The sequence below is a fragment of the Euprymna scolopes genome, chromosome 40 (assembly GCF_053919585.1).
Source record: "Euprymna scolopes isolate OS-2025 chromosome 40, ASM5391958v1, whole genome shotgun sequence".
Lineage (NCBI taxonomy): Eukaryota > Metazoa > Mollusca > Cephalopoda > Sepiida > Sepiolidae > Euprymna > Euprymna scolopes.
Genome location: NC_136521.1, coordinates 34261598 through 34289569, shown reverse-complemented (window position 1 = coordinate 34289569; position 27972 = coordinate 34261598). Strand labels below are relative to the sequence as shown.

Genomic DNA, 27972 nt, shown 5'->3' with positions numbered 1-27972 from the left:
GCAGACATATAAATACATAAATATTTTCAAATAATAAATTTATATATTTTTTTTAATAATTATATTATTTATGTCAATCACAAAATCTAACAAAATTATGACGAAGATATTACTTTCATTATTTATTTGGATTTGAAAAAGAAGAAAAAAAATCATTAAAAAAAATCATTAAAAAAATCATAAAAAATCATTAAAAAATCTTTAAAAAATCATTATACCCATTCTGATGTTCCATATTCAATGAAATCTTCATATACTTAACATAAATTGCTGACGTCACCAATTTTGTATTCCGTTCTTCATATTGGTTGGAGGACAATATTGTTCAAGGAAAAATATTTACCTGTTCTAGAATGGATATTATTTCGTATAAATACATTTTCTTGAACTCAGATCATGAGAAATTTGATGTAATTTTATTTATTCAGTCTGTAGCTATATGCCAGAGACATTAAAATGGATGGATAAATAACATTTCAGTTACACCTACATTTGTCTTATCCACCTACGCAAATTCTGTAGAAGTAAAAAGTAAACTGTACCTCTTCATGCGGACATAGGTCAAGGCAATACCACGTGACAGGGTGTCCATTTTCTGTCCAATCAACCAAATAACCATGAACAATTTTCTTCTGAATTTTTCTCTTTTATCCTGAAACACAGGATTTATTTTGAACCGTCTTCACTAAATATTTACTATATATATATATATATATATATATATATATATATATATATATATATATATATATAACTACTTCATTTAATCACATAAAATTAATATACGAAAGTATAGATTTATGCATAAACTTTAAGTATTTACTTCAAAAGTGCTCAATACGTAGGTACAGCTAGTTAGTTATTTAAGACTGATGAATCCTAGAGTGGATGAAACGCCAAATATTCAGTGTAGCTTAATCGCCATATATATTTTATAAATTACTATATATATATATATATATATATATATATATATATATATATATGTGTACATTTTTTTTGCTTACTCATGTTCACCTCTTACAAAGCATATCGGCACTTCGACATAAGGGCTACCATTTGGGGCCTTGTCTAGGAAAGATTAACAAGATATTTGTTTATGTTACATTTAAACTTCTGCATATCAGTACAGCCAGGGAAGCAGGCAGCAGGAAGAGAATTCCAAAGTCTAGCTATTCGAGGGAAGAAACTATTAGAATAGAAACCTTTCTGGCATTTAGGGACATCAACAGTGAAGGGGTGAGATCTTATTGCTAAACAGTTTTGTTGGGAGTATGTACGTCGAGGGGGTACAAGTGAAACGAGTTCATCAGAACATATTCCATTAAAATATTTGTAAAACAGGCACAGTGATGCAACATTGCAGTGGTGGGACAGGGGCTGGAGCTTAGTTGATAAAGTGGGACTGATTAGATTGACAACTCTTTTTTTTAACGTTATCTCAGAGGGAGAAACTAGTGGTAGATGCACCAGCCCAGATGTGGCAACAATATTCCATGCATGGGCAAATGGTGGCCTTGTAGAGGTACAGGATACTCTCAGGTGTGAGTAGTCTTCTAGCTCGATAGAGGGAACCCACCTTCTTTGCAGCAACCTTTGCAATGTCCTTTATGTATTTGTTCCAGTTCATAGTACTAGTAAATTTTAGCCCGAAGAGTTTGAACTATAAAATATGGACTTTAATTAGACATTGATGAATACTATCGTTACTAATCTTGTAATGGTCCGAACGAATAAAAGGAGAGTAAATACTCCATCTCTATATACAATAATTACTGTCATAAATAAAAATCATTTTTTCATACATGTGAACAAGGTAGTTCGAGTTGATTGCTATTTGTTGATATTGTTTTTGAGTGTTGCATTTTAATTAACTTATTTTTTAATTATTAAAAGTGTTTAGGATATTTAAATGTCATCTATAACTCCACTTTATAAATTGACTAGTGAGGCATACCTGGCGTTGCCCGGGTGTTTGGAGATGTGTGTGGTTTTAGGTAAATCAAAACACCCGGGTGTTTGTGTCGGGGAGGGGGGGGTCTAAAATAAAAAAAAAGTTTTGGTGGGTAAATATGAAGGATCGAACCCGGACCCAAACCCTTGAGTTGAAGTTGGAAATTAAAGTGTGAAAAAAAAAAAAAAGTGCGACGTTAACTACTGGGCCACCACGAAATAGTAATGGAATCATGTTTGAATTTATTTAAGTATTAAAACTTGGCATGTGCCCGTACTTAATGAGGTCAACTTTGACTGCGGGGCAGTATTTTATTTACTGCAGGGCAGGATTAAAAAAATTTTTTTTTTGTTTCCCCAAAATGTTGTGGGGAAAACCAGCTCCCCATAAAAAGGTGATTATCCAAATTGAATAGCAATTGTCTGATATAAGGAGAAACTCCACATTGATCAAAGCTGATTGCTTTCAGACGTTTCCAGAAAAATGCCGCCAGAATTCGTTTCGCTTTTATTATACGAAAAAGCTTAATGCACATGCGACGATCGAAAAATGTTGAATATTTATCTTTTCAAAGTCGAACAAATTAAATAGACAGGCGACCTCCGTTGTTAACTCGTAGATATTATCATTTAGGCGTAATATAAAAAGTTTTAAGAAGTGAGTTGACCGATCGCTTCTCGGAAAAAAGCCTTTCTTGGACATACACAAAAAGCGAACATACATACATACACACATTTTCGCTTTTATATTTATAAAGTTTAGTTTCAGTATTGATCGAACTGTGTTCCTTTATGTTTTTAAAAATATTTTATTGCTCTTTTTCAAATGGCTCTCATATAGTACTGACAGTCTGACAAATCTTACCTACATTGCCTGCAGACATTTTTCAGTTAACAGGCCTCCTTCTTACTCTCGGTGGCCATGATATTATATAGAACAAAAAGCGAACATACATACATACGTACACACATTTTCGCTTTTATATTTATAGATGACTCCCGGACTCTTTTATATATAGTGTGACAAAATACTCCTTTTTCGATGTCTCAGACAAAGCCCGAATGAAGAGGGAGGAGAATTTCGCGAAACCAATATCAGACGTTCATTCTTTAGATTTGACCATCACCCGATCCAGGCTAATTGTCCTTGGAATCTATAGCCGATAAGGTTTATAGCTATTAATTCATTTGGTTATTATTATTCTTCAATTCTGGTGATTAAATTTATCTTCCTTCGGATTTAAGTATGTCTCCATTCAGGTACAGCAGGGTGAAGTTTAAATTCGAATCCAACAGCAAAATTTTAGTATATACATAAATATATAATCTCCCCTTCCTTTTTTTTTTTTTTTTTTTTTTGGATATATGAAACACGTACAACTTCGAAAGAGATCTTGGAACAGTTCAAAATTCAAATAATAAAGAAAATGATAATACAGAAAAAGTCCGAAGATAACTGTTCGTGTGTCTTACGCGGATTTATATATATATATTTTTTTATAGCCGCACTTGAAAATAAATACGTTGACGAAAATTATCGATATTCTTAGGAACAAAATGGGTGTGACGCGTATTCAAGTTTTACTAACCGTAACTGGTGGAGTCACTTGTCACTGTCTTATATATTTCCTTTTTTTTTTTTTTTTTTTTTTTATCCAACGGTTTACAACCTGAAGTTTGGAGTGCGGCCAGCTGTCAATATACGCTGTTATCTCCCTCCCCCAAATTCTGCAACTAATTTTATTTTATCGTCGATTCTCGACCATGGCTAAGAAGTGAAACTTGATCTGATTGGCCAGATCTCGACCAATTATGTTACTGTTTACTATCCTCGTCACCGTCATCATCATCACTATTAATACAGTGTTCACTGATATTATATTGGTTCGCGACAATAGTGATAGTGTTTTTCTTTAATGCATTTTTTAAATCGCCTTATACTGTTCAAGAACCAGTATTTCATTTTAAAAATCAGGATAAAATAGAAACTACTCACTTCCTAATGGCTTCTCATTGGAATCGGAAATTGCAAACTGGCGTTAAACCAAGAAAAACCCCAATTATTTTAGGCCACAAACCTTTAAAAATTTTTTAAATTTTATCATTTATAAAAAAAGAGTTTGAATTTATTATTTATTAAAAATTGTTTTTGACTTTGTAACATTTAGTTAATAATTATTACTATTTAAAAAATATTTTCAAAATAATTTTAAAAAAAAATCAATTATTGAAAAAAAATTTGATTTGCTTATTTAATAAGAAATATTTTCAAAATTAAAAAAAAATATTTAGTTAATAATTTAACTATTTAAAAAATATCTTTTTCAAAATAAAAACAAATATTTCAATTACAATAAAAAATTAAATTTGATTATTTATTAAGAAATATTTTTAAAATTAAAAAGATATTTGTTTAATAATTAATAATTAAAGTATTTAAAAAATATCTTTTTCAAAATAAAAAAAAGCAAACATTTCGATTATAACAAAAAAATTTGATTTGATTATTTTGTCAAGCATATTTTTAATATGAAAAAAAAAAAAAAATACAATGAAAAAACTATTTGAATTTTATTATTTGTTAATAATGAAACAAAGTGTTCAAAATAAATTATTTGTTCCCAACAAAAAAAAAAAAATCTGATCTAAAAATTTCGCTACAATTACGAAAAACCTTATCAAACAATTGAATTTCAAGTGAAACCAATGGCATATACTGAATTGTTATGTCGTAGTAATGAAAATATCCAAATATTACGAAAAACGATAAGATTGAAAATTAATCATTAAAAAAATAATTTTCGAAGAAATTAGCAATTTTAGTTTACATAATAACTGAAAAGCGCCTATAATAGCAGGGGAGGTAATTCATTTTTGAAAACATGTCAGAAACTTAGGCTAATTCAATCTATGAATTATTTCCCTTGTACGTCACACATGACAAAACAAAGATGGCGAATAGCTTTTATCGTTGAATCATGGAAATACATTTTTTTCTGTAATATTTCAGAAATATTTAACTAATTGTAACATGACAGTTAGATAGACACATTGCTTATGGTTGAAATTGATTAAGACAGTAAGTAGTTATCATTTTTTTTTTTTAATGAAAACTCATTTTTTCAGCTGCCGGATTTCACTACAATAAAAAAGTAAAACCAAAAATAACTAGGTATATTTCTTGGATCAACACCGTTTGCAATTTTCGATTTCAGATATGGCAGCCATGATAAAGTGGATACTTTTTATTTTACCAAAATGAATTGCATTTGTTTTGTGCCACTATGCATTACAGGTAAACTATTGGTGTTTAATATTATTTTTATTTATCTTTTTAACAGAGGACGGGAGTGCATTTCTCTGCAGCACTGGCTCAAATGGCTGAAGTAAACGAGCTTGAAGAAAACTTGAAAGGCAGCCAGATAAGCGACAGCGATGACACTGATGAAGAAAATGTTCTGTTGCCAGGGCAAACGAATGATAATTCTAATAACGACGAATATGAAATGCGTACCGATAACGTGGAAGGTTCGGGTTCCATAAGAACTTATAGAATTGAGTTGAATGAACTCCACACAGCATCAGAAACTAAAGAGGTAATTAAAATAAAATATGTATGAAATACATTTGAAAGCTAAATTACAACGCAATATTATGAAAATAAACAAATATTTATTTGTGTAAAATTAATATTTCAGCACTATATGCCATCTTTCAAAATAACACTGCACACAAACCAGCATACAGACTCGTTACTAACTGTTTTTTTCTTCAATTTAACATGATGACGAGAAAAAAAAAAAGAAAAAAATGTATAAAATTCTTAAGATGGCGTCTATCGCCAAAATATTAATTTTAAACAAATAAATATTTGTTATTTTCATAATATTGCATTGTGATTTGACTTTCATATATATTTTATTTTTAAATTCAATCAATGCTTGTATAACAGAAAACACAACTGACTTTCATAAAGACGTAATTGCTGGTCTGTCATACTTCTTTCAAATATTTTCTTTGGTCTACAAAGCTAAACTTTGAAGTATCCATTCCTTTGGTCTGTCACACTTAACTTTGTAATATCGTTTTCATTGGTCTGTCATGTTTAACTTTGAAATAGCATTTTCGTTGGTCTGAAATACTTTTAAATATCATTGTTGCTGGTTTGTCATGCTTAATTTTGAAATATAATTTCCGTCGGTCTGTCAGATTTAACCTTGAAATATAATTTTAGTTAGTTTGTAACAGTGTCATGCTTAAATCCGAAATAATTTTTGCGTTAATCTGTCAAGCTTTAATTTGAAATATTATTTTCATTTATCAGTCATGCTTAAGTTTGAAATAGCATTTTCTTTATGTATTACGTTTATTTTTGTTTTTGTTTTTCTTTTGGAATCCTTTGAGATGAGGCTTCATAATTTATGCATTCAACTTTTTGTGGACTGTTATCCTCATCTTTATAATTGTTGTTTCACCACGTTTCAACCAACTCATCTTTTGGCATTCTTCAGGTGCTTGTTGCATAGTTTGCATTGCCTGCTTATATGAAGATAGCAGTTTCAATCCTACCCAAGCAGACCAGAGGATTAGTTGGCCAAAAACGTGGTGAGACGACAACTATGGAAGGCAGTAAGTATTAGGGATAAGTTACAAGACTTAGTATTCCTATCCCGTTGTGGTTGATTACCTGAAGAAGACCAGACGATGAGTTCACTGAAAACATGGTGAAACAGCAACAATTATGAAGATGAGGATAACGCTTTGCAAAAGAATGAACACGCAAAACATTTTCTTTGCTCTGCAATGCTTAAGTTTGAAATAGCCTTTCGGTTATTTTTATTTTTTTCATGCTTAAGTGTGATATGTGGGAACATGATGAGAATTAGCAGCGAACCGGATGTTAACGCATCCACCATGAGAGACAAAATGAAAAATCGTCTTTTGCACATGGCTCCACGCATCGCTTCCGCTTGGGAAGAAAAAAATAAGATAACCACAAAATAATTATCGACCAATGGCAGAGCTCCGCGCTTAAAATAAACACCTCAAATATCACAGTCACTGGGAGCCAGTTTGCCACTATAAAATGAGGGTTTTTAGGGAACCACGAGAGAGGAGGAGAAAGAAGACGAAGACGCCGGGCTGCTAGTGCTGATGAAAGAAGTCACTTGCCTTCCAGTTACAAGCCAGGACACGCATTACCGACAGCAGGATGACCGGCCTACCTTAACCCTCTCCATCGTCCAAAAGATAAGTTACATTTTACGAACATTCATTCCTCGTCAATTCATACATACCTACAAACATTTTACGAACATCCATTCCTGTCAATTCATACATACCTACAAACATTTTACGAACATCCATTCCCTGTCAATTCATACATACCTACAAACATTTTACGAACATTCATTCCTTGTCAATTTATACATACCTACAAACATTTTACGAACATTCCTCTCCTTTGTTAAATCACATTCCATCCTACGAACACTTTGCCTCTCCTAATACAAGTTGTTAGTAGTAAATAAAATTGGTTCTTGCCACCTTCCTGCTAATAAACTTAAGGCAGCGAAGGCATAATTCAACCATATGCTGCAGTTAGGAATAATTTGGCCCTTGTCCAGTCCATGGGCTTCCCCTTTGTATATGGTCCCGAAACGTGACGCAGATTGGCGTCTGAATGGGGACTATCTGTTACATAGAGTTATCATTGAGGTTATCACTAGGGTTATCATAGAGGGGCACCAAATTGACGTTTGGTGTATAACATAAAAGGGGAGGACCATAATTGTATTTGTTGTCATGGAATGATTATTATTAGAATGAAAGGAGATTATGCGTGTCATAAAAGAATTCCGTGTGCGTATGATCGTCTAGTTTCATATGCGGTTGTGTGTGTTCATATCTAATTGTTCATATGCTTTTGTGTGTGTGTGTTACATGCATTTTCTTCGACATACCTTACTTCATGTGTCGTCGATGTTGATCCATCTGGAATTCATCTTCTCTTGGAGGGAGACTGGTACCTATTAGACGAAGATTTATCACTCCAAGACGATGAATTGGTTTTATAGTTTTTTATTTACCTTCCAAATGTCGACACAGAATATGGAAGTGAATCTTGCTTGCTTTGAACACGTCAGTGTCCCCCACCCCCAGTGAAGGGGAGGGAACAGCTATTAAGCCGTCCGTCTTCTTCAAAGCCCAAATCCAGTCTCACAGATCTAGCCAACCTGACCACGTCACTCATACGTAATCTGGTCAGCTGACCCTCGGTTCTGGTAAACGTGTCTACACTCCACGTTTACTCACCTCTCTCTCTCTCTCTCTCTCTCTCTCTCTCTCTCTCTCTCTCTCAATCCATTCTGTAACATATCGACGACTCAATGCTATGACGGTGCCAGATTGTTAGCCAATCTTTCAAATACAGGATTTTACTTCCTCTCTGCATGGTTATATGACTTTCTCCAAACTAGATTTAGTTAAGCTTTACCATCAGATTCCAGTAAATCTGGTCGACTTACCCAAGACTGTGGTATCAACCTATTCGGAGTGTTTGAATTCTTAACTTTGCCCTTCGGTTTACGAAATGCAGCTAGTACTTTTCAGCGCTTCATGGATGAAGTAGTGCGTGACTTGGACTTCGTCTATAACTATATAGACGCCATTTTCGTGGTAAGTACCTCACCAATGTTAGGGTTGGTGAGCTGCCGGTGGGGTAGCGTAGGGTCACATAAGTTTGGAATAGCCTTTTTGTTGGTCTGTCATGTTTAACTTTAAAATAACCTTTCCATTTGTTTTTCAAGCATAAGTTTGAGCTGCATTTGTGTTGATTTGTCACGCTTAAATTTGAAATAGAATTTTCTTCAATCTGTCATGCTTAACTTTTTCATGGATCAATCATGCTTAAGTTTGAAATAGCACTTTCTTTGGTCTGTAATGCTTAAGTTTGAAATAGCTTTTTTGTTGGTTTGTTATACTTAACTTTGAAATAACTTTTTCTTTGCTCACATGCAGAATTAATATATTCTGTGAATAGTCATTTTTTTTTCAATTAAAATTAAAAAAAAAAAAATTTTAATATTAAAATTATTTTTTAAAGATTTAAATCAAATTTATTGTTTTTTTTTATTCCAGGAATCTTGCAATGATGAAGTTGTTCCATTCACTTTAGATGAAGATTTTGATTATGACAATGTTGTTCTGACACCAAAATTTACCATACACGAAATGAAAGACATGCCAAAGTGAGTTGTCAAGCCTAGTAGTGAAAGTTGACAATGTGCACTAAAAAAAAAAAAAAAAAAAAAAATCAGAAAATCTGATTCTCAAATTGCGCTAAAAATTTTCCAAAACACGATGATGTCAACTCTCATGAAAAGCAAATCCTGGGAATATCAACCTGACAGAACAGTTGGAAATGACTTATATACCATACGTTATGACCATATAATCCTTACAGCCACCTATCTTGAAAATGCTGCTGTCAAACCTGACATAGTTATCTATCTATATATATCTATAAAAGTGAATGTGTCTGTGTGTCTGTCTGTATTTCCCTACACAATAACTCTGTCAATTTTAAGTCTACAGACTCCAAATTTGATATACAGGGTACTGAGATTTGGGAAAATCTTTGTAATTCGTTTTCGGCCAGAAATTTGACTGTTAAGGGGTCAAAGTTCAACGATTTGACGTTTGAGAACTCTGCCAAACTCCTCCGCCAATTTTGGGTCTAAACACTTGAAATTTTAGATATAGGTTCCTTGGACATAGATCTAACTTGATTTGAGCTCCAAACAATAAATGTTAAGGGGCCATAATAGGGGTCAAAGTTAAAAAAATTGATCGCTTTTTTTTTTTTTGTTGCTCAACATACACCTCCAAGCACCCGGGTAATGCCGAGCTGAAATGCTAATATGGAATAAGTCAGAGAGAGTGACAACCTTGGTTGAAGTGAGTGTCCTTAATGATGGAGGTCTGAACAGAGCTAAAAGGGAGAAACAAACCAAGTATGAAGGTCTCATGTATGATATGAAAAGAAACTCGAATCTTAGGGAGGTATCAATCAATTGCAGATGGCATAGGGCTTATGAAGAAGAACCTGAAGTCCTACCTAACTAATATTCCTGGTGAACCAAGTGCAAAAGAGATCCAGACAATTGCACTTAAGGGAACAACGAGAATACTAAAAAAAGCTCTCGGCTGGTTTCAATAATAAGTAGAGCAATATTAGCAGCTGGTTAAACTGCCTCATACCCAACGCTACAATCTTTAAAGGAAGAAAATAAAAAAAAAACATACACAAAAAAAAAACGATGAATTGTATTAACAATTCTCCCAAACACAACGATGCCAACTCTCACAGACAAATTCTCGAATTGTAATTAACAATTTTCCAAAACACCATGATGCAACTCTGAAAAAGATGACTCTTGAATTAGAATTAACACTTTTCCAAAACCAATGATAGCAACTCTCATAAAGTCTGATTCTCAGATTGTATTAACAATGTGGTTCCAACTGGTTGTGTCAACTTCACTCTCTCCCGGGAGGAAGTTTCTATGCTTTTTATTTCAACGAGAATTCGCCCATGCAAAACAAGATTCATTTGCATAAGTAAAAACTTATCATTGCACAAAAATAAGATTCTATCTTGCAAGTGGAATGTTCCGATTTCAATCCATGATGAACGACACACAGCTTGACCTGCATAATGACTACTGCACTAACATTTATCACTTTATTTGTGTTTATAGTCTCTTTTTTTTTGTTATTGAATAAAATGATTTCTTTATTGTTTTAAAACTCTTTGTTTTCGGATTTTATTTATTTTTTATTCAACCAGAAAGGATTTTTGCACTGCTTTGTATTTTTGCGAGCACGCCACTCGGTTGTAAAATACGCTTAAATATGATATTTAAATTTATGCAGATTTCGTATTTATTATTATAAAGCCAATTTTCTTTTGATTATTATATGTACCTAATATATAGTACTGATTTCAAAAGTTTTAAACAGAAATATCACTTGGATACCATCAGCTAGAATCGAAACCAAAACATTTAGCTATCAGGTAAGTACTGTACTTAAACACCTATGTATTAATTACAACATTGAATCTGATGTAAAATCGGGCAGGTGTCTTATCTATATTTAAATGTGATATATATATATATATATATATATATATATATATATATATATATATATAATAGAAAAATCTTATTATTGAAATTCGAATTTTCAAAAAAAACATTATAAACTTGTAAAAAAGATATACAAAATGTTTAATTATCCAATAAGGAGTACAAATAAACAAAAAAGATCTTATTCCGCAGAGTTTCGAAAAATGCAATTCCTCTAATCAGAGGAAAGAGGTTTACAAAATGTGCAATAAATTTTGCAGGTTAATGCCTTAAAAGAACTACAAATGTGAATTGAATCATATTTGCATAAAAAAAGTTATTGAACAGTTAGTGAAAGTTTATAAGGATTCCTAATGATTATATATATATATATATATATATATATATATATAGTTGGATTTAGGCACGTACATCTATATATATGCATATATATACAAGATTCAAGCAAGGACGTCCAGACGGTCCATAGAGTTTTATAATTATTAAGATTTACTGGTATAGTGTGTATAAAGCATTATACACCCATCTCGTCGTTATCGTCTTATGCTTGTTGTATGTCGATATTGACTTATGCTGCACACAAAACGAGCAATGAAAACTTGGATTTATGTCAGATACAACATAACCATGAACAATAGACTGCAACAATAGTAGACTCATTTATACATGTGTTAACATGTAGACACCTGGGCCCACATATTGTAGACTCAGTCGCAAAGGAAACAAAGGATAGGAAAGAGGAAAGAACTTCAACTCCTGTTTCAGGTTTTAAGAAAAGTGCTTTATTCCTCATTCTCTCACCATGCAAAACTTGATTTGTTTTCATTCTCAAACATTTTTCAATCTCTGTTTATTAAAATATTGTTCCCAATGATTGTGTAACGAATGCCCATAGCTCACTGAGGAATGCTGATCATGCTGTGATAATGGTAGGAATTTCCCTAAATCCTCAACCCAAGGCTGAAGGACTATTACTTAAAATGACAAGGTACTATCAGAAAACTGACTGGGAAGCCATCAGGGATCTCATCAGAGATGCCTCATGGGGAAATATTTTTTCTCTTCCCGCAGAAAAGTGCAAAAATGAAACCACTGAATAGTTCAAAGCGGCAATTGAAGTACATGTTCTCACACGGAGTTCTATAGCAAACCCCACTCGCCCCAATGGTTTACTTCTATGTAGTACAGCTGCCATTGCTCAAGGGTAGCATGCATACTGCATAAGTCCAGTACAAACAGACAAAGTTTATAGAAGCAAGAAGTAATTGTAAGAAAGAAATATCAACAGCTAAGAGAGAATACATCGAAACCACCAGAAAAAGCATTGACGCACAGAAATTAAGAACTCGTGATTTCTGGAATATCAATGTATGTTGCATTGTGGGGGGGGGAAGGTATTTATATGACCATGTATATACATTAATGTATGTGTGTATCTAGTTGAATCGTACATGTGTTTATACATGTTTGCATTTGTGACGTATTTGCATCAAGTATTGTGGTCTGTTGAATGTATATACGTGACACTATTAAATGTCTGTATGATCTTATCATAAACGGACCCTATGTATGTATGTTGTGTAATAGACTGTTGTCTTCGCCTAAATGTCTATTTTAGCAGCCTATAATTCATCTAGGTGTTGGTGCGTGCGTGTCAGAATTTATAACATAACATATACATTGACGACATACCTGTTTCTGCTGTTGGTCGCCTCTATCTTTTGGCTCTGCCTGGAGGATTCATCAATCGTCTATTTCAGAACTGGAACCTGTTGTAACAGACGCTTCAAGATGAACCCAAGACGAATAATTTTTTTTTTTTTAATATTTTTATTCACTCCCAGGCATTTCATCACAGCCGAACTGGAGTGAACCTTGACTTGTGGTTTCTCTATGTCTCCATTCTGAAACTTCCCAGTTTCCCTCATGGAGAGACTTTCTTAACCTATCTTGTTCATTCGACATCTCCAATCCAACTCAACAATGCTTGTGCAAACCGGAACACGTGACATGTTACATGTCATTTCTAGTCGTCATCTGTATCTTTAGGTGCAAACTGACCTGGTCACAGAGTTTGACATGTTTGACAACCTGTCAAAACATGGCGATTCCAATCTCTGTTGTCCACTCAACTCTAGATAGATAGATAGATAGATAGATAGATATTTATATCAACAGCTAGATGGCTAGCTAGATAGATAAACAGATACATCGATAGATACACAGATAATTAGATAAACAGATACATCGATAGATACATACATAATTAGATAAACAGATAGACAGATAACAGATGATTCACTGCTTCTGCCCGGCCACTCTCTAACACAACAGTGTAGTAAATAATGGACAATCAACAATTCCCCACTATCTAACAATCATGAGGTTGTTTGTGTGGCAACTGAGAAGACTAACATGCTTGCCAGCTGGTTTGCTTCAAACTCTACATTAAACCCAACAAACCGCTCCCTCCCTGATTTTCCTTTGTGAACAGAAACCACACTAGATGATCTGAAAATCACTCCTACTCGAGTGCATGGTATAAAAAAACCTAGGCACCTCAAAACCTGATCTCATCCCAGCTGTAACACTATTAAAAAAATGCTCCACTGAAATTGCTCCAGTGCTCTCCAAACTTTCCTGACTGCAGGAAAACTGCTTCTGTGGTACCAGTTTACAAGAATTATGGCGAAAGAACTGACCCATTAAATTATCACCCCATTAGCCTCCTTCCTCTTTTCGGCAAAATATTTGAGTCGATAATTAATCAAGCTACAGTCCACTACCTTACAGTTGCTAAATTTCTATCCGACCAACAATATGGATTTAGGCAAGCCTGGTCTACTGCAGATATCCTGACTGTAATCTCTGAATGTATATACCATGACAGGGTATAGCACAATAGTCTTCTCATGAAAATTGGATCATATGGTATTTCTGGACGAATACTTAAGATAATTAAATCCTTCTTAAATAAGAGAAGAATCCAGGTTATCCTTAATGGGCATACGTCAAAACAATATGATATAAATGCATGTGTACCTCAGAGGTCGATCCTTGTACCTTTATTATTCTTGATATTCATAAATGACCTCTCTCATAAAATTGTCTCTGAGATGCGTATATTTGTTGATGAGACCACACTCTATAATAGACATGAGGGGAAAACGAATAAGCACATATTTAAGGCAATGGCGAAAAATCTAGTGGAACCCCTCCAGTCTGTAGTGGAATGGAACAAAAATGGTAACGTTCAATGGTGCCAAGATTAACCTTGTTTCTTTTAATAATTACAAGAAACCTTCTCAAGCACCAATAGCTATAGCTAATGATACATTACCTGAAAGTACTTCATTCAAACTCCTCAGCTTAATATTCACAGGGAACATGAGTTGGAACAGATACATCGAGAACAATGTCACAGCTGCTGCGAGGAACGTGGGCTCTCTCTACCATGCTAGAAAGTTACTTATGTCTGAAAGTATCCTGTATCTCTATAAGGCCACCATTCGCCCATGTATGGACTACTATTGTCAAATTTGGGATGGTGCATCTGCTACTAGTCTCTCACTCCTGGACAGGGTTTAAAAAAGAGTCGCCAACCTAATAGATCCCAACCTGTCAGCTAGGCCTCAGCCTCTGTCCCATCGACGAAATGTTGCATCCCTTTGTTTGCTTTACAAGTATTTTAATGGTAGATACTCCAACAAACTGCAAGCTCTTGTACTCCCTTGACGTAAATACTCTTGACAAACCTGACAAGCAGCAAAATACCACCCCTACACAATAGAGATCCCCAGATGCCAGACAGCTTTCTACTCTAATAGTTTTTTCCCTAGAACTGCTAGACTTTGGAATTTAATTCCGGGTTCCTGCTTCTCCGACAGTACTTACATACAGAAGTTCAAGTATAATTTAAACAGACATCTTGCTGCTCAAGTCCCTACTTAGTATCCTTGCAATTATGTCCCAGATACTAGTCCCCTACATCAAAATGGCCTTGTGCCTTATTTGGGGTGAAAAGGCAATAAAAATTCTGTTTTGAAGTATGATCCGATATTTTGAACAATTTTATTTTTTGTCATACTAGCAGTTCAGCCCAGCTTTGTTTGGGCCCTATGTACTGTTCATAGCTTCATGTGCATATATATATATATATATATATATATATATATATATATATATATATATATGTTTCACTCATGTCCAGGTAACCTACATCTAAAATTTAAAGTGTTTAGACCCAAAATTGGCGGAGGAGTTTGGTAGAGTCTGCAAAGGTCAACTCTTTCAACTTTGACCTTTTGGCAGCCAAATTTTCGCCCAATAACTGATTAAAAAGCTTGCTGCATGTCTGAATACCATTTATGCAAAATTTCAAATGTTTAGACCCAAGATTTGCTGAATAGTTTGCTAGAGACTGCATAGATCAAATCTTTTGAACTTTGACCCCTTGCTAGCCAAATTTTCGGCCAAAAACCAATTTTAAAAGCTTGCCCTATGTCTGAATACACTTTATGTAAACTTTCAAATGTTTAGACCAAAAATTAGCTGAGACGTCAACTTTGTTTTAACTTTGACCCCAATTTTAACCCCTTAATGTTTATTGTTTTGGGCTCAAATCAAGATAAAAAGTTTCAAGTAACCTATATCTAAAATTTCAAGAGTTCAGACCCAAAATTGGCGGAGGAATTTGGTAGAGTGTTCAATGGTCAAATCATTGAACTTTGACCCCTTGACAGTCAAATTTCTGACCAAAAACTGATTAAAAAGATTTTCCCAAATCTCAATACCCCTTATGTCAAATCTTGAGTCTGTAAACTGAAAATTGACTGAGTAATTTGGTAGGGAAATGTACACCCACAGACAGACACACAGACAATTTCATTTTTATAGATATATAGATAACTGAAAATAAGCATTGCCTTGAAACAGTTGTAAACGACTAAAATACCTTTGTGTACACTCTTCATTTGGAACATGTTTTAAAAATGATTAAAATCATCAACACTGACGCACACATACATATATATATATATAAGCAAAGATATTAATGCAATCCCCTACATACATAAGAGCCAGACATGTCCTAATATGGAGTAATTTTGCCACATTTTGGTAAGCGCCATTCTCTCCTACCGTGACAGACTGTTACATATTGGCTGAACAATACCGAAAGGTGTGCTAGTCGACGATTATTATGATCATTATAATATTTGTAAAAATAGAATGCCAGAAAGAACGTTATCATAGCGAAATAAATATTTACAGATAAAATTATTTTTGACCTCTACAGTCTGATGTAGTCATATGCAGAGGTTAATTAAGATGATGTGGATCTTAGGTTAGACGTGTATCACTTTAGTTAACAATCAGAGAGAGCAGACTTAGTCTGTAGTCAGAGAGAGAAAGCGACGGTCTTCAAATTGTGATGGTTGCAAGTAGAGGGGATCAGAAATGGTAATAGTCTTTGCAGCTTTCCAATGGGGCAAACATCTGAAATAAAGTTGCTGTAAATACTGTGAAGACTTTGAATTGTATGAATCTTCATTGGAAGCTTTTCTGAGGATCCATAAAACAAGAACAAATGTGGACCAGGTATGTTTCTCCCATTGGCTAATGTAAAACTGCAGCTCCTATCATTACATCATCAATGCTCTGATCTCCATCTGGCATCAATTGAAATAGAGGACTCTCGTCTTGAAGAATCCTCATGTTTTGACAAGCTTCTGGACTTCACCTTTACTCTCGATCTGAAATGGTACACATACATCAAATCTGTTGCCAAGGTCTCTGGAAAAATGGCAGGATCGTTTTACCACTCCAGTAGATATCTCACTGCTGATGCAATTTTTTAATCTATATTAAAGCCAAGTTCGTCCAAGGATGGAGTATTGTTGCCACATCTGGGCAGGAGCTGCTAGAAGTAGCTTATTCTGCCTTGACAGAGTAAAAAATAGACTTCGTAGCTTAGTGGGGGATGCCCTTTTCTCTTCCCTACGACCTCTTTCCCACAGAAGCGACGTTGTGAGCCTGTCTTTGTTTTATCGTTATTTCCACAGCAAGTACTCATCTGAGCTTCAATCTCTGGCCCCTGCTCACCAATTTTTCATGAACACACCCGTCTAGCTGAAACCACTGTCAATAATTTTCCCCACTCTTTGACTGCGTCTAAGTCAAAATGTAGATTCCATGAACAAAGCTTATTTCTTAGAACTGCACGCCTGTGGAACTCGCTTCTGTTTGCCTGTTTCCCAGCTGACTACAACTTGTTTGTCTTCAAGTCCAACATAAACAAATTCTTGATGAACTGCCCCCCTTAAGTAAGTCAATCTTCCAAATTTCCATTAATAACGATTACTACGATATTATCCCATTGATTACTGTACACTCAATAACCCTTATCCTCGAGTGACCTTGGGGCCTTGATAAATGGTGACTCCTATGTAAAAAAAAAGAGACTGTTATTTGTCCCTTTCTGTTGTAAATGTTACATGTCCATTGTTAAACTGTATCTGTTAAATTATCAACACCCCTCAATTCAATAGAAAACTAGATAAGATTATCACTACGCTAGACGGTCATAGACAAATACATTTGCATACAAACATTCATTAGAACAGTTTATACCATTAGACGATAAACGAATTTAGAAACGTATATATATATATATACAAGACACACATATACAGAATATATATCCTCCCTGACAATACAATACAACTACATAACCGACTTTACAATCTAGTGAGACATTATTTATTGCGGACTACTATCCTCATCTTTCTTAGTTGTTGTTTCACAACGTTTCGGCCAACTATTCCTCTGGCCTTTGTCAGGTGATAACCACAACGGGATAGGAACTCCGAATCTCCTAACTGCCATCCATAGTTGTTGTCGTCTCACCACGTTTTTTGGACAAGTAAGCCTCTGGCCGGCTTTGGGTAGGATTGAAAGTGCAATCTTCAGACAATTCTCACCTGGAACCATAAAGATTCTACTGCGCCAACTAAGAAAGATGAGGATAATAGTCAGCAATAAATAAATAAATAAATAAAACTCATCTCAATAATGAATTCCAATTAAATAATATACCAGTGAGACACGTCCTCATCTCTTCCTGGCAGTTTTTTCAAACTGAAGAAACGTTAATTGTCATCCTCTAATCTATCATCATTTTTATTATAGATGCTTAACTGAACGCCAATCTTTCACTTTCCGCAGTAAAACATTCACAGCAAAATCTCGTCTAACTACAACCACTGTAAAAAGTTGCTACCTTTCTCAGTGTACCTGGACCTAAATGTAACTTCCATTTGTAGAGATTTTCTTTTCAATAACTGTTCATCTGTGCGACACAATACTATAGTGTTGTTTCATTTTCAAGTCTAATGTTAAATTCCTGTAAGCAAATTCAGCCCAGACCCAATTATGGTCTGCAATCATGAAAGTGTTTGTTTCACTAGCTATCTGGCACAAATTATTAACCCTTGTCCTCGAGTGGCCTCTGGGCCTTTATTTGTGTTGACTCATTAACACGACCTAATATTTTTGCCAAATTTTGGTAGGTGCCATTTTCTCCTACCTTGACAGACTGTTAGATATTGACTGGGCATTAGTAAAAATACGACACAATCACGTTGACACACCGGTTCTCGCCAGATCACCGAAGTTAAGCAACATTGAGCCTGGCTAGTACCAGATGGGTGACCATTTGGGAAGGCGAGGCGCTGCATGTATCGCGAGGTAAAATACCAGGTTGAGAAACTGGCATGGTCTATCCGTCTCTCAAAGCTAGATGGGACTCTCTTAAGCCGTGGTAGGCTACCTGTCTAATGATAGCATCACAATAAAAAATATCCATGATAGCCCTGGCGAAGCATCAAATATTCAGCTACCGACAAGATTTGAATTACACTACAAACTCATGTTGTGAGTTCAATCTCGGCTGCGGCTGCGCTGGATGGATTAATTAAAAAAATAGTGATTTAATAAAATAAGTTATGTTCAGGTTCAGTTATGGAAGACAATGGATACTCCCTGTATGGGTAGTCGCGCATGTATTTGTGTGGCAAGGGTTGCACAATCCGCGATCACATCTCTCTTGAATTGGAACTGCTTGAGTCCAGTGGCTGGAAACAATGCTGAGACAAGCAGAGAGCAAATATAGCACCTGGAATTCCCAAATGGTCACCCACTTTAGTACTGACCAGGCTCAACGTTGCTTAACTTCGGTGATCTAATGGGAACCAGTGTGTCAATGTGATTATGTCATATATTTTATATTGATTTAATAAAACATTTGATAACATAATTAATAATCATAATATTTAGTCAGCATAATAATTGTTTATAATTTAACCACTTAATAATGGAATGCATCTATTTTCTTAGATATTTTTTGTCAGACTGAATTATCTCCCTTGCACTCTCATTTTCAAAAAGATAAATTTTATCATTACATTTATCGCTCCTTAATTTGGAAATCTTTAGTTTCTATGATCTTTCCCCCCCCCCCAAAAAAAAAAAAAAAACGGAAGCGAGAGTCTGGTATTTCAATGTTTACGTTTCTTTTGATTGATTTTCAAATTTTAATTTCGATTTAATACCTTTTACTTTAGACAATATTTTGAACAATATTATGTTCTTACTAGACTTTTTAGCACATTAAAAGCGGGCAAAAGTTATAGTGCATTGACTTAGAGTGAGTGCTTTATAACAAAACTAGCCTGGTTGCCCGGCGTTGCCCGGCGTTGCCCGGCGTTGCCCGGCGTTGCCCGGTGTTGCCCGGCGTTGCCCGGCGTTGCCCGGTGTTGCCCGGCGTTGCCCGGCGTTGCCCGGGTATATGGAGGTGTGTGTTGAGAAAAAAAAAAAAAAAAAAAATGGTAGTAGGCAGGCAGGCTCGAACTTGTACTGTGAAGGAGGAAAAGAATGTGAAAAAAAAAAAATGACATCTTTGCTGTTGCATCCACCATCAAAGGTTTAAATTAAGGCTAATCAATCGAAAAGAGAAGATGACTTTCGAAAATATTGGCGAAAAAAGCGACCCTCCCTGTAGAAAAGTGCCCAGTTGAGGGTGAAGGAATTAATGTTTTTAGCCATTTTTTCGATATTTGTCATCCGAAGAGTCGAGCTTCAAAATGATACTGATCTCGTGAAAATCCGTCATCTTTATCGAAAGTTTAAGACATACATACATACATACATACATACATACATACATACATACATACATACATATACATACATACATACATACATACATTTAAACAGACAGGTGAGATTTATATTATAGATGGTTAAATTAAAATTAAGATTTGTCCTCATTTTTGAAATAAATTTCTAAATTAAATTGTATTAATACCTAACTGCGCATTGAACGCATACCGTAATATTTAGTTTGCTACACCTTATCATAATAAAGGTTCATACAAGATTTCAATCAGATCGGCTTAGTAGTTTGCGAAATAACTTCTAAAATAAATGTGGTATTGTGGTAACTAATCTTTATTAATCCCTTACTATACATCTAACGATATCATAATACTTGCTGCACTTTATCATAACAAAGGCTCATACAAAATTTCAACCAAATCGGTCCAGTAATTTCTGAGAAAAAGTGGAAAAAACTAAGAGAAATATGATATAGATAATCAGAATTGTTTGTTGCAATACCTAGTCGCATGTATATCCTCGTCAGGGGAGATGATGACGTTAGGTTTTTGCAACTCTTGCAGAGAAGTGTTGACGTCCTCCTATATAGAGTGATTGGTATTTCCAAATGGTCACCCATTTGGTACTGACCAGGCTCAATGTTGCTTAACTTTTGTGATCTTAGAAGAACCGATGTGTCAATGTGATGATGCTATATATTTGTTGCTGCATAATGTTAAATAGATTTTAACTCGAAATGATTTTTCATTTATTATATTAAAAAACAACAACACGAGAAAACAGGATTTATTGCTTCTATATAATTTTTTATCACATTATGCTCAGGCCACTAAACTTCAGCTTTACCAGAAATCTTAATTTCTGTTTAGTTTTGTTTAATAATTATCAGTTTCCACAATAAAAATATGTACTTTTATGTTTTTTTATTTTTATTTTTTTTGGAAATGTTTTCTCAATTATTAAATCATTTCTCTCTGATAGGTTCATAAGAGTATTGGTTGATGGGCAGAAATCAGAGGCCCACAGTATTAATGCTGGAGTTCCTCAGGGGTCCATCCTGGGCACAACTCTCTTCCTGATCTACATCAATGATCTCCCAAAACTCATACTTAAATCATTCGTTAACATCTATGCTGATGACACGACCATCTATGGCAACACATCAAAGGCTGTAAATGACAAAGTTCTCTCTGATTCTCTCTCCTCTGATCTTGAGCGCGTAGTACAGTGGGGGAAGAGGTGGCTGATTACTTTTAATGCATCTAAAACCAAGCTCCTATCTTTACATCATCAATGCTCTGATCCCCATCTGGCATCAATTAAAATGGATCGCTCTCATCTTGGGGAGGCTCCATGTTTTGACAAGCTTCTGGGTTTAACCTTTACTCCTGATCTGAAATGGAGCTGTTAAAAACAGCCTACCCTGCCTTGACAGAGTACAAAATAGACTTTGTGGCTTAGCGGGGGATGCCCTTTTCTCTTCCCTGCAACCTCTCTCCCACAGAAAAGACGTTGTGAGCCTGTCTTTGTTTTATCGTTATTTCCATTACAAGTGCTCATCTGAGCTCCAATCTCTGGCTCCCTCTCGCCAATCTTTCACGATAAACACCCGTCTCGCTGAAACCATTGTCATTAATTCTAGGCTTATAATCAGGATTCGGTTCTGGGGTTCGGGAAGGAGTGAGTCACTCTCTCAACAACAGCACGTTTCTGCCCTCTTCTTTTCCAATCGACCACACCTGACCTCTCGCCACCAATGTCACACCACACAATTCGAACGTCAGCAATACAAAATTCTTTTCACGAGAAGATGTTCACGACTCTTTTCTCTCTCCTCTCCTAGGGAATTTTTCCCTGCTTTTATATTCTCCTATCTAGAAAAAAAAGGAAGAGACAGGAAAAAAAAATATAGCTTCTCCCATCATGCTTTGCCTTCCCAAGATGCCCTTCGCGTATACAAATGCGCTGGCCATCCTTTCCTTCTTCTTTCCCAAATAGCGATGCAGATACGCCCGGTACGTTTCTTTTTTTCTTTTTTTTTCTTCTTTTCTAACCATATACCCCACACACCTCCCTGATCTTTGAGATCAATAAGACACTTCATAATCCTTCATCCAAGCAGGCCTCCTCCTCTCACGTTGAGGCCTCTGGGGGACAACTTCTTGGGGGTTGACATTTTCAGGTTCACTACAGACATTCTCGTCCAGTTGTAAAGAACCACAATGTGGGGCTAAGTCGAATTGGGGTGCATCGTTAGCTTCTTGGTGGATATCGACTTCCTCCTCTTCACTGCCATCATTGCGCACTGGCAGGGTTACACGACGCAGGTCTAGGATATGCGGGGGAACGCCATTCACCATTACGTTGTTCTTTAACTGCGTTCCCGTTACGACCTCCCTCCCCCAGCGAGTGGTACATTTTGCATTGGGGGGCTTTACCCACACCTCCTTGCCCACTTTAATGGTTCTTCACCCTCAATTCCTATCGTTTTGTTGCACGGATGCCGCCACTTATATGCAAAGATGGCTCTATGAGACACAGTTGTCTCATCTTGTCTGGTTTTCGGTGAGATGTTGTACCAAAACACCACCTCCATGGGTGAAATGTTGCTTTTTTCCGCAGCAGTCTTGATGGGGCGATGATTCCTCTCCACTATCCCATTGCCACTCAGCTGATACGAAAAAATTGCCTTACTCCCCACCTATCACACACCTCTTTAAAGGCTTCTGATTGGAAAGCGGGGCCATTGTCCATTAACAGTTCCTCAACCGGCCCTCTTTCCAAAAATATTTCTTCGATGACCCTTCCGATTGACCATGCAGCTTCTGCCCTGATCTCTCTCCATATAGGAAACTTCCCCGGTGTTGGATTGTGTAGTGGACTTTCGGTCAGTGTTCAAGTTGTGGATAACTTGACAAAGACTAAAGTTACTTCTCATGAAAGAGGAGAACTATTTATGGCACAATGGGAGATTCCATTGTGCACACATGGGCCAGTCTATTCCTTGGATTGTGATTGGCTGAATCACCTGATTGGATATGCTTGTACATAAATACCAGCCCTCAGTCCAGCTCAATCTGATGTCTGTCTTGTGCATGAGCTGAACCCTTGGTAAGTGTTGCTGCTATTATTGTTGTTGTTGTTGTTGTTGTTGTGTGTTATTGACTAACACAGTTCTTTTGATTATTCTACATCTCCCCTCTTCCCCCCCCCCCACGAGTAGGCTGGGTTGTGTGAGAGGTGTATCTCTCTTTTAGGCCTAGTTTGTTGTGTGGTAGTAACCTAGAAAGAGCTCGGGGAATCCTTGATTGAAAGCGTGGGGATATATGTGTGGTTTGTTGTTGGGGTTTGGTTGCTGTGTATGTGCTATTACAGGGAGATAGTGGGAGATGCAAGAATGTAGTATCGCTTGAGGGAATTGTTGGTCCTAGTGCTGCACTTGGTATTGGGGTTGGTACAGGCTTAAGTTCGCATTTTCTGAGGAAATGGCGGTTCCTAAGTGTGATCCTTCTGGATCCGTTAACCCTGATTCGGTATTGTCGATCTGGTAGGGAACTGATGATTTTGCCCGTTGTGTTCCATCTGCGATTGACTGGATTTTGGATGGCTACAGTGTCACCAGCTTGTAATGGTGGAAGGTTGTGGGTATATTTATTGTATCTTTCTACTATTTTTGCATTGCGGTGGTGGAGCATTTCCTCGCGATGTTGTGCCGCTGACACCCATTCAGGATGAGGCTTGTAGAGGATTAGCCGTGATGGGATGGAGTCACGTAGTCGACGGTGAAGTAATAATTGGGCCGGTGATAGGCCAATGCTTTGGATTGGGGTATTCCGATACTGCAAGATGGCCCGGGCAACACTGTCATTGTCCAAGGAACCATGGGGGCCTGTGTTTCCTTTCACAATCCTCTTTGCAGTTTTTACTGCGAGCTCTGCCCTGCCATTGGATTGGGGATACGCAACAGAAGATAATCTGTGCCTAACACACCATGTTTTCAGAAATTCTTGGAACGTGCTGGAAGTGAAAGGTGGGCCGCCATCGGTGCTGAGTTCTTCTGGGGCACCATATGTTTGGAACAGTTGTCGGCATATGGACATCAATTTGGTTGTAGTAGTGTGACCTGATTCTAGGCGGTATAAAATTAGCCAACCAGTTAGCCTATCTGCGCAGGCAAGGTATGTGTGATCTCCAATATAAAAAATATCCATGACGATTTGTTGGAATGGCCACTCTGGGGATCGTGTTAGAATGATAGGCTCCCTTGGTTGACTAGGTGCGATGGTTGAGCATACCATGCAATTCGCCCTAATACTGCGGATTGATGCATCCATCCCTGGCCAGTACACCGATTCGTTAGCACGTGCTTTCATGCCGACTTGGTGTGCAGAATGCAGGCAGTGTAGGACCTTTTTTCGTTGTGTTTTGGGGATGATGATCCTTCGATCCAACAATACTAGACCATTGTCAGTGCTAAGGCGGTGCCTCACTTCCCAATACTCACAGATTTCGGGCGCAGTGAGATTACGTGTTTTTGGGAAGCCTTGCTGTATTGTGTCTATTAATTTGTTATATTGTTGATCGCCACGACCTGCTGAACGAATTAGGTCTGGTGATAGCATGGCTATATTACTGCTGTCTGCAAATGTTGCTATTAAGGCTGTTGACTCTGTTATGTTGCTTATGTTGTTCGACTCCAGTATATCCATTTGAGAGGGTTTTGTTGGAAATACATTGAGGAGGGCTTGTACCATCGCCACTGGGTGGCGGGAAACTGCATCAGGGCCTCTGTGCCACTTCCCGGGGCAATGCTGTATGGTAAATCTGTATCTCAGGGTCTTTTCCTTTAGTCTAAAGAGCCGGGGGTTTTGGATCTTGCTCAGATCACGATCGCCAAATATCCCCTTCAGAGGTTCATGGTCTGTGACCACTATGATGTTTGGAGAACCCATGACGAACATACGGCATTTCTCCAATGCCCATGCTATTGCTGCTGCCTCACCCTCTATTGGTGTGTATCTGCGCTCAGCATCCGTGCAAAATCTGCTGCCGGCATATATCAGATGCCAACCTTCGGAACAGCAGATTGGGGCTTTTTCCATAGTACATTGGCAATGTTTTTGTAGGAGTAGGAAGCCCATTCCTTCTTTGCTCCAATCTGGAGCAAGGCAAGTTGCTCTGTCTTTGTCAAATGTTGTTACCCCCTTCTGCACTAGGTGAATTATAACTCGCTTGGAATCTTTGAATGCGTCTTCAAGGTTTTGATTCCAAGCAAATTTGGAGTTTTGTTTGACGAGGTCCCGAAAAGGCACCATAACTGGACCCAGTGAATATGCCCAGGCTACTTGGTTGACAAGCCCAAACCATGATCTGGCATCAGTAATTGTCCTTGGGACTGGAAAATCCTGTATCGCTTGTATCATGGACTCAGAAGGGGTCACTCCTGAAGAAGTTATCTGGAGGCCTCCAAATTGTACGACATCCTGACAGAATTGGAATTTGTCGGTGTTGAGCACAATTCCATTCTTAGCACATTGGAGCAGAAAATCGAAGGTATGATAAAAGGCTCCCTCAATGCTAGAGTCATATAGCAGAGTATCGTCTACTATCTTCACCTTGTGTGGGATATCTTTTATTATCTCATCGTATCTGCGAGTGTAAGCATCCCCAGATGCGACATATCCTTGAGGCATCCTAAGATATATGTATCTTCCCCACTCAGTTATGAAGGTGGTTAATGGTTGAGATTCTTTGTCTTAGAGAATCGAGTGGTATCCATCAACAGCGTCTAGGACTGTTTTCTTTGTTCTAGGTGGCACTTGCAGTGCCAACTGGAATGGCGACCCAGCATGGTGGGTTTCTCGCTTGCATTGAGAGTTAAGGTGTTGGTAATCTATTGTTCTCCTTGGATTACCATTCTTTTTGGCAGTTATTACCATAGTACTGCACCAATCAGTAGGCATACCCACGGGTACTGGAGCTATGATACCTTTTTCTACATCCTTCCAAAGGGCTTGTCTTACTGGTTCCTTGAAGTGGAAGGGTACAGGAATTGGGTTATGCCTGGCTTTAGGGATTGCTCCCTCTTTGAGGTGAATGTGGGCAGCTGGGCCGGACATGGCTGGAAATATCCCATCTTTGTTGAATGTCGTTTTGGCAAACTTTTCTAGGAGCCAGCTCTTAAGTTTGCCTATGTTATCTTCTGTTGCGGGAAAAGGGAGGTTTTTGGGGCGATTTGGCAATTGATCTACACACTTTTTAGACTCGGTGTCTACCTCTTCATGTACGTCTGCTAAAGGGTTTGGAAAATGTTTGTGCAATATTCCCACATCGATGCAGGCTGCTCTGCTGAGATAAAGCCGTTGTATGCCCTTGCATATGTAGAGAGCTTGTTTAGTTGTTTTCCCTCTGACCACAAACTCACCTGGTAGCCAACCCTGACACATGAGTGTGAAACCTCCTACTGTTCGTATGATCTTTCTTGATTGGATAAGACTAATCTCTGTAAGGCCCATTTTGATTAAATGCTTTGGTCCCCCAAGACAAATGGCGGCACCACTGTCGGGAAAAACCTTTAGCGTTGTACTACAACTCCTAGGGATATTGACAGCTCGTCTGGGATCTGGTTTTGGTGAGAATGGGATTACTGATGCATTTATTTCAGTTAACAGATCACCTTCTGTAGTTATAATGGTGCCCCTCATTTGATCGAATGTGATATGGGCCATGAGTGTATTCATGGGAGCTTCTTGGTCTTCAAAACTCTTTATCACTGCTGGGCGATATTTCTTTGTCCGGCACACTGCTGAGAAATGGTTAAGTTTCCCACAAGTGTTGCACATTTGATTCCATGCCGGACATGTTAAATGGCGGGCACTTGTCCTTGGAGTACCGTGTTGGTGACTACCGCAACCTATGCAGGTTTGACGGGGTTCTTTATCAGCAATGTTATCGTTGTGAGTAGCAGTAGAGCTAGTGCGAATATTGCCTCTGCTAGTCCTTTCAGCACTGTGTTTTTTTTTTTGCGATACATTGACATCCGGACTGTAGCTATGTCTGAGGTATCAGTCATTGCGGTTTGGTCCCGTAGTGCAGACTCAAATGCCTCAGCATGACAAATATTTTGGTTGAGAGTTTTTAGCAACCCGGCTTTTGCCAGTAGATCGGTCTGAAGCGTATCATTCGATATCCCTTTGATAAATTGGTCCTTGATTTAAATGTCGGACAGGTCGTGATCGCAGTTGGGGCATGAAAAATTACAGTCTATGGCCGTGGACCTAAGACGAACAAGGTATTGTTGGATGGGTTCATCTTCATGCTGTGATATAGCTGCAAATGTCATCCGATGGACCATGGGATTTGATTTTTGAGTTACCAATGCTTCTGTCATCTCTAGCAGCTTGTTTGGGTTGGTGGTGAAGAACTTAGGGTACGTATTTATGATTGCATTTTGAACGGATTCATCAGCGCAACTGTATAACTGGGTATTGGCCTGAGAAGTTGGCATGTCCGTTATTCTGGTGAATACTTCCCAGTCAATCCGAAATTTTCTGAATTGTTGAGGAGTCATTTCGAGATGAAGTTGGGGAGGCCTGGCAGCTGGTGCCTTAGCATAGGTGGTCTGGGTAGCGGGCTCCTTGGCTTGTCGAAGGATAGACAGAGCTTCTCCCATTGTTGTGATTCCCAATTCTCT

General features: G+C 37.2%; 1 protein-coding gene, 1 long non-coding RNA gene and 1 pseudogene across 2 annotated transcripts in view; 1 reads left to right on the top strand and 2 right to left on the bottom strand.

Moving 5' to 3' along the window:
- The window catches only part of LOC145265483 (uncharacterized), a 55965-nt gene extending 45199 nt beyond the window's left edge, over positions 1-10766 (top strand). The window contains exons 2-3 of the mRNA XM_080121358.1: positions 5295-5549; positions 9094-10766. Coding sequence (XP_079977484.1) covers positions 5331-5549; positions 9094-9207 — 333 coding nt within the window. The 5' untranslated portion in view covers positions 5295-5330 and the 3' untranslated portion in view covers positions 9208-10766. The remainder of the gene's footprint in view (positions 1-5294; positions 5550-9093) is intronic.
- On the bottom strand, positions 104-3977 carry LOC145265484 (uncharacterized). Its single transcript, XR_013864656.1, has 2 exons — positions 3543-3977; positions 104-652 (listed from the first exon to the last, which is right to left on the bottom strand). It is a non-coding gene; the product is annotated as an uncharacterized LOC145265484 (long non-coding RNA).
- Positions 10767-19266: 8500 nt separating the features above from the next.
- LOC145265779 (5S ribosomal RNA) lies at positions 19267-19384 on the bottom strand (annotated as a pseudogene).
- Between the last annotated feature and the right edge of the window lie 8588 nt (positions 19385-27972).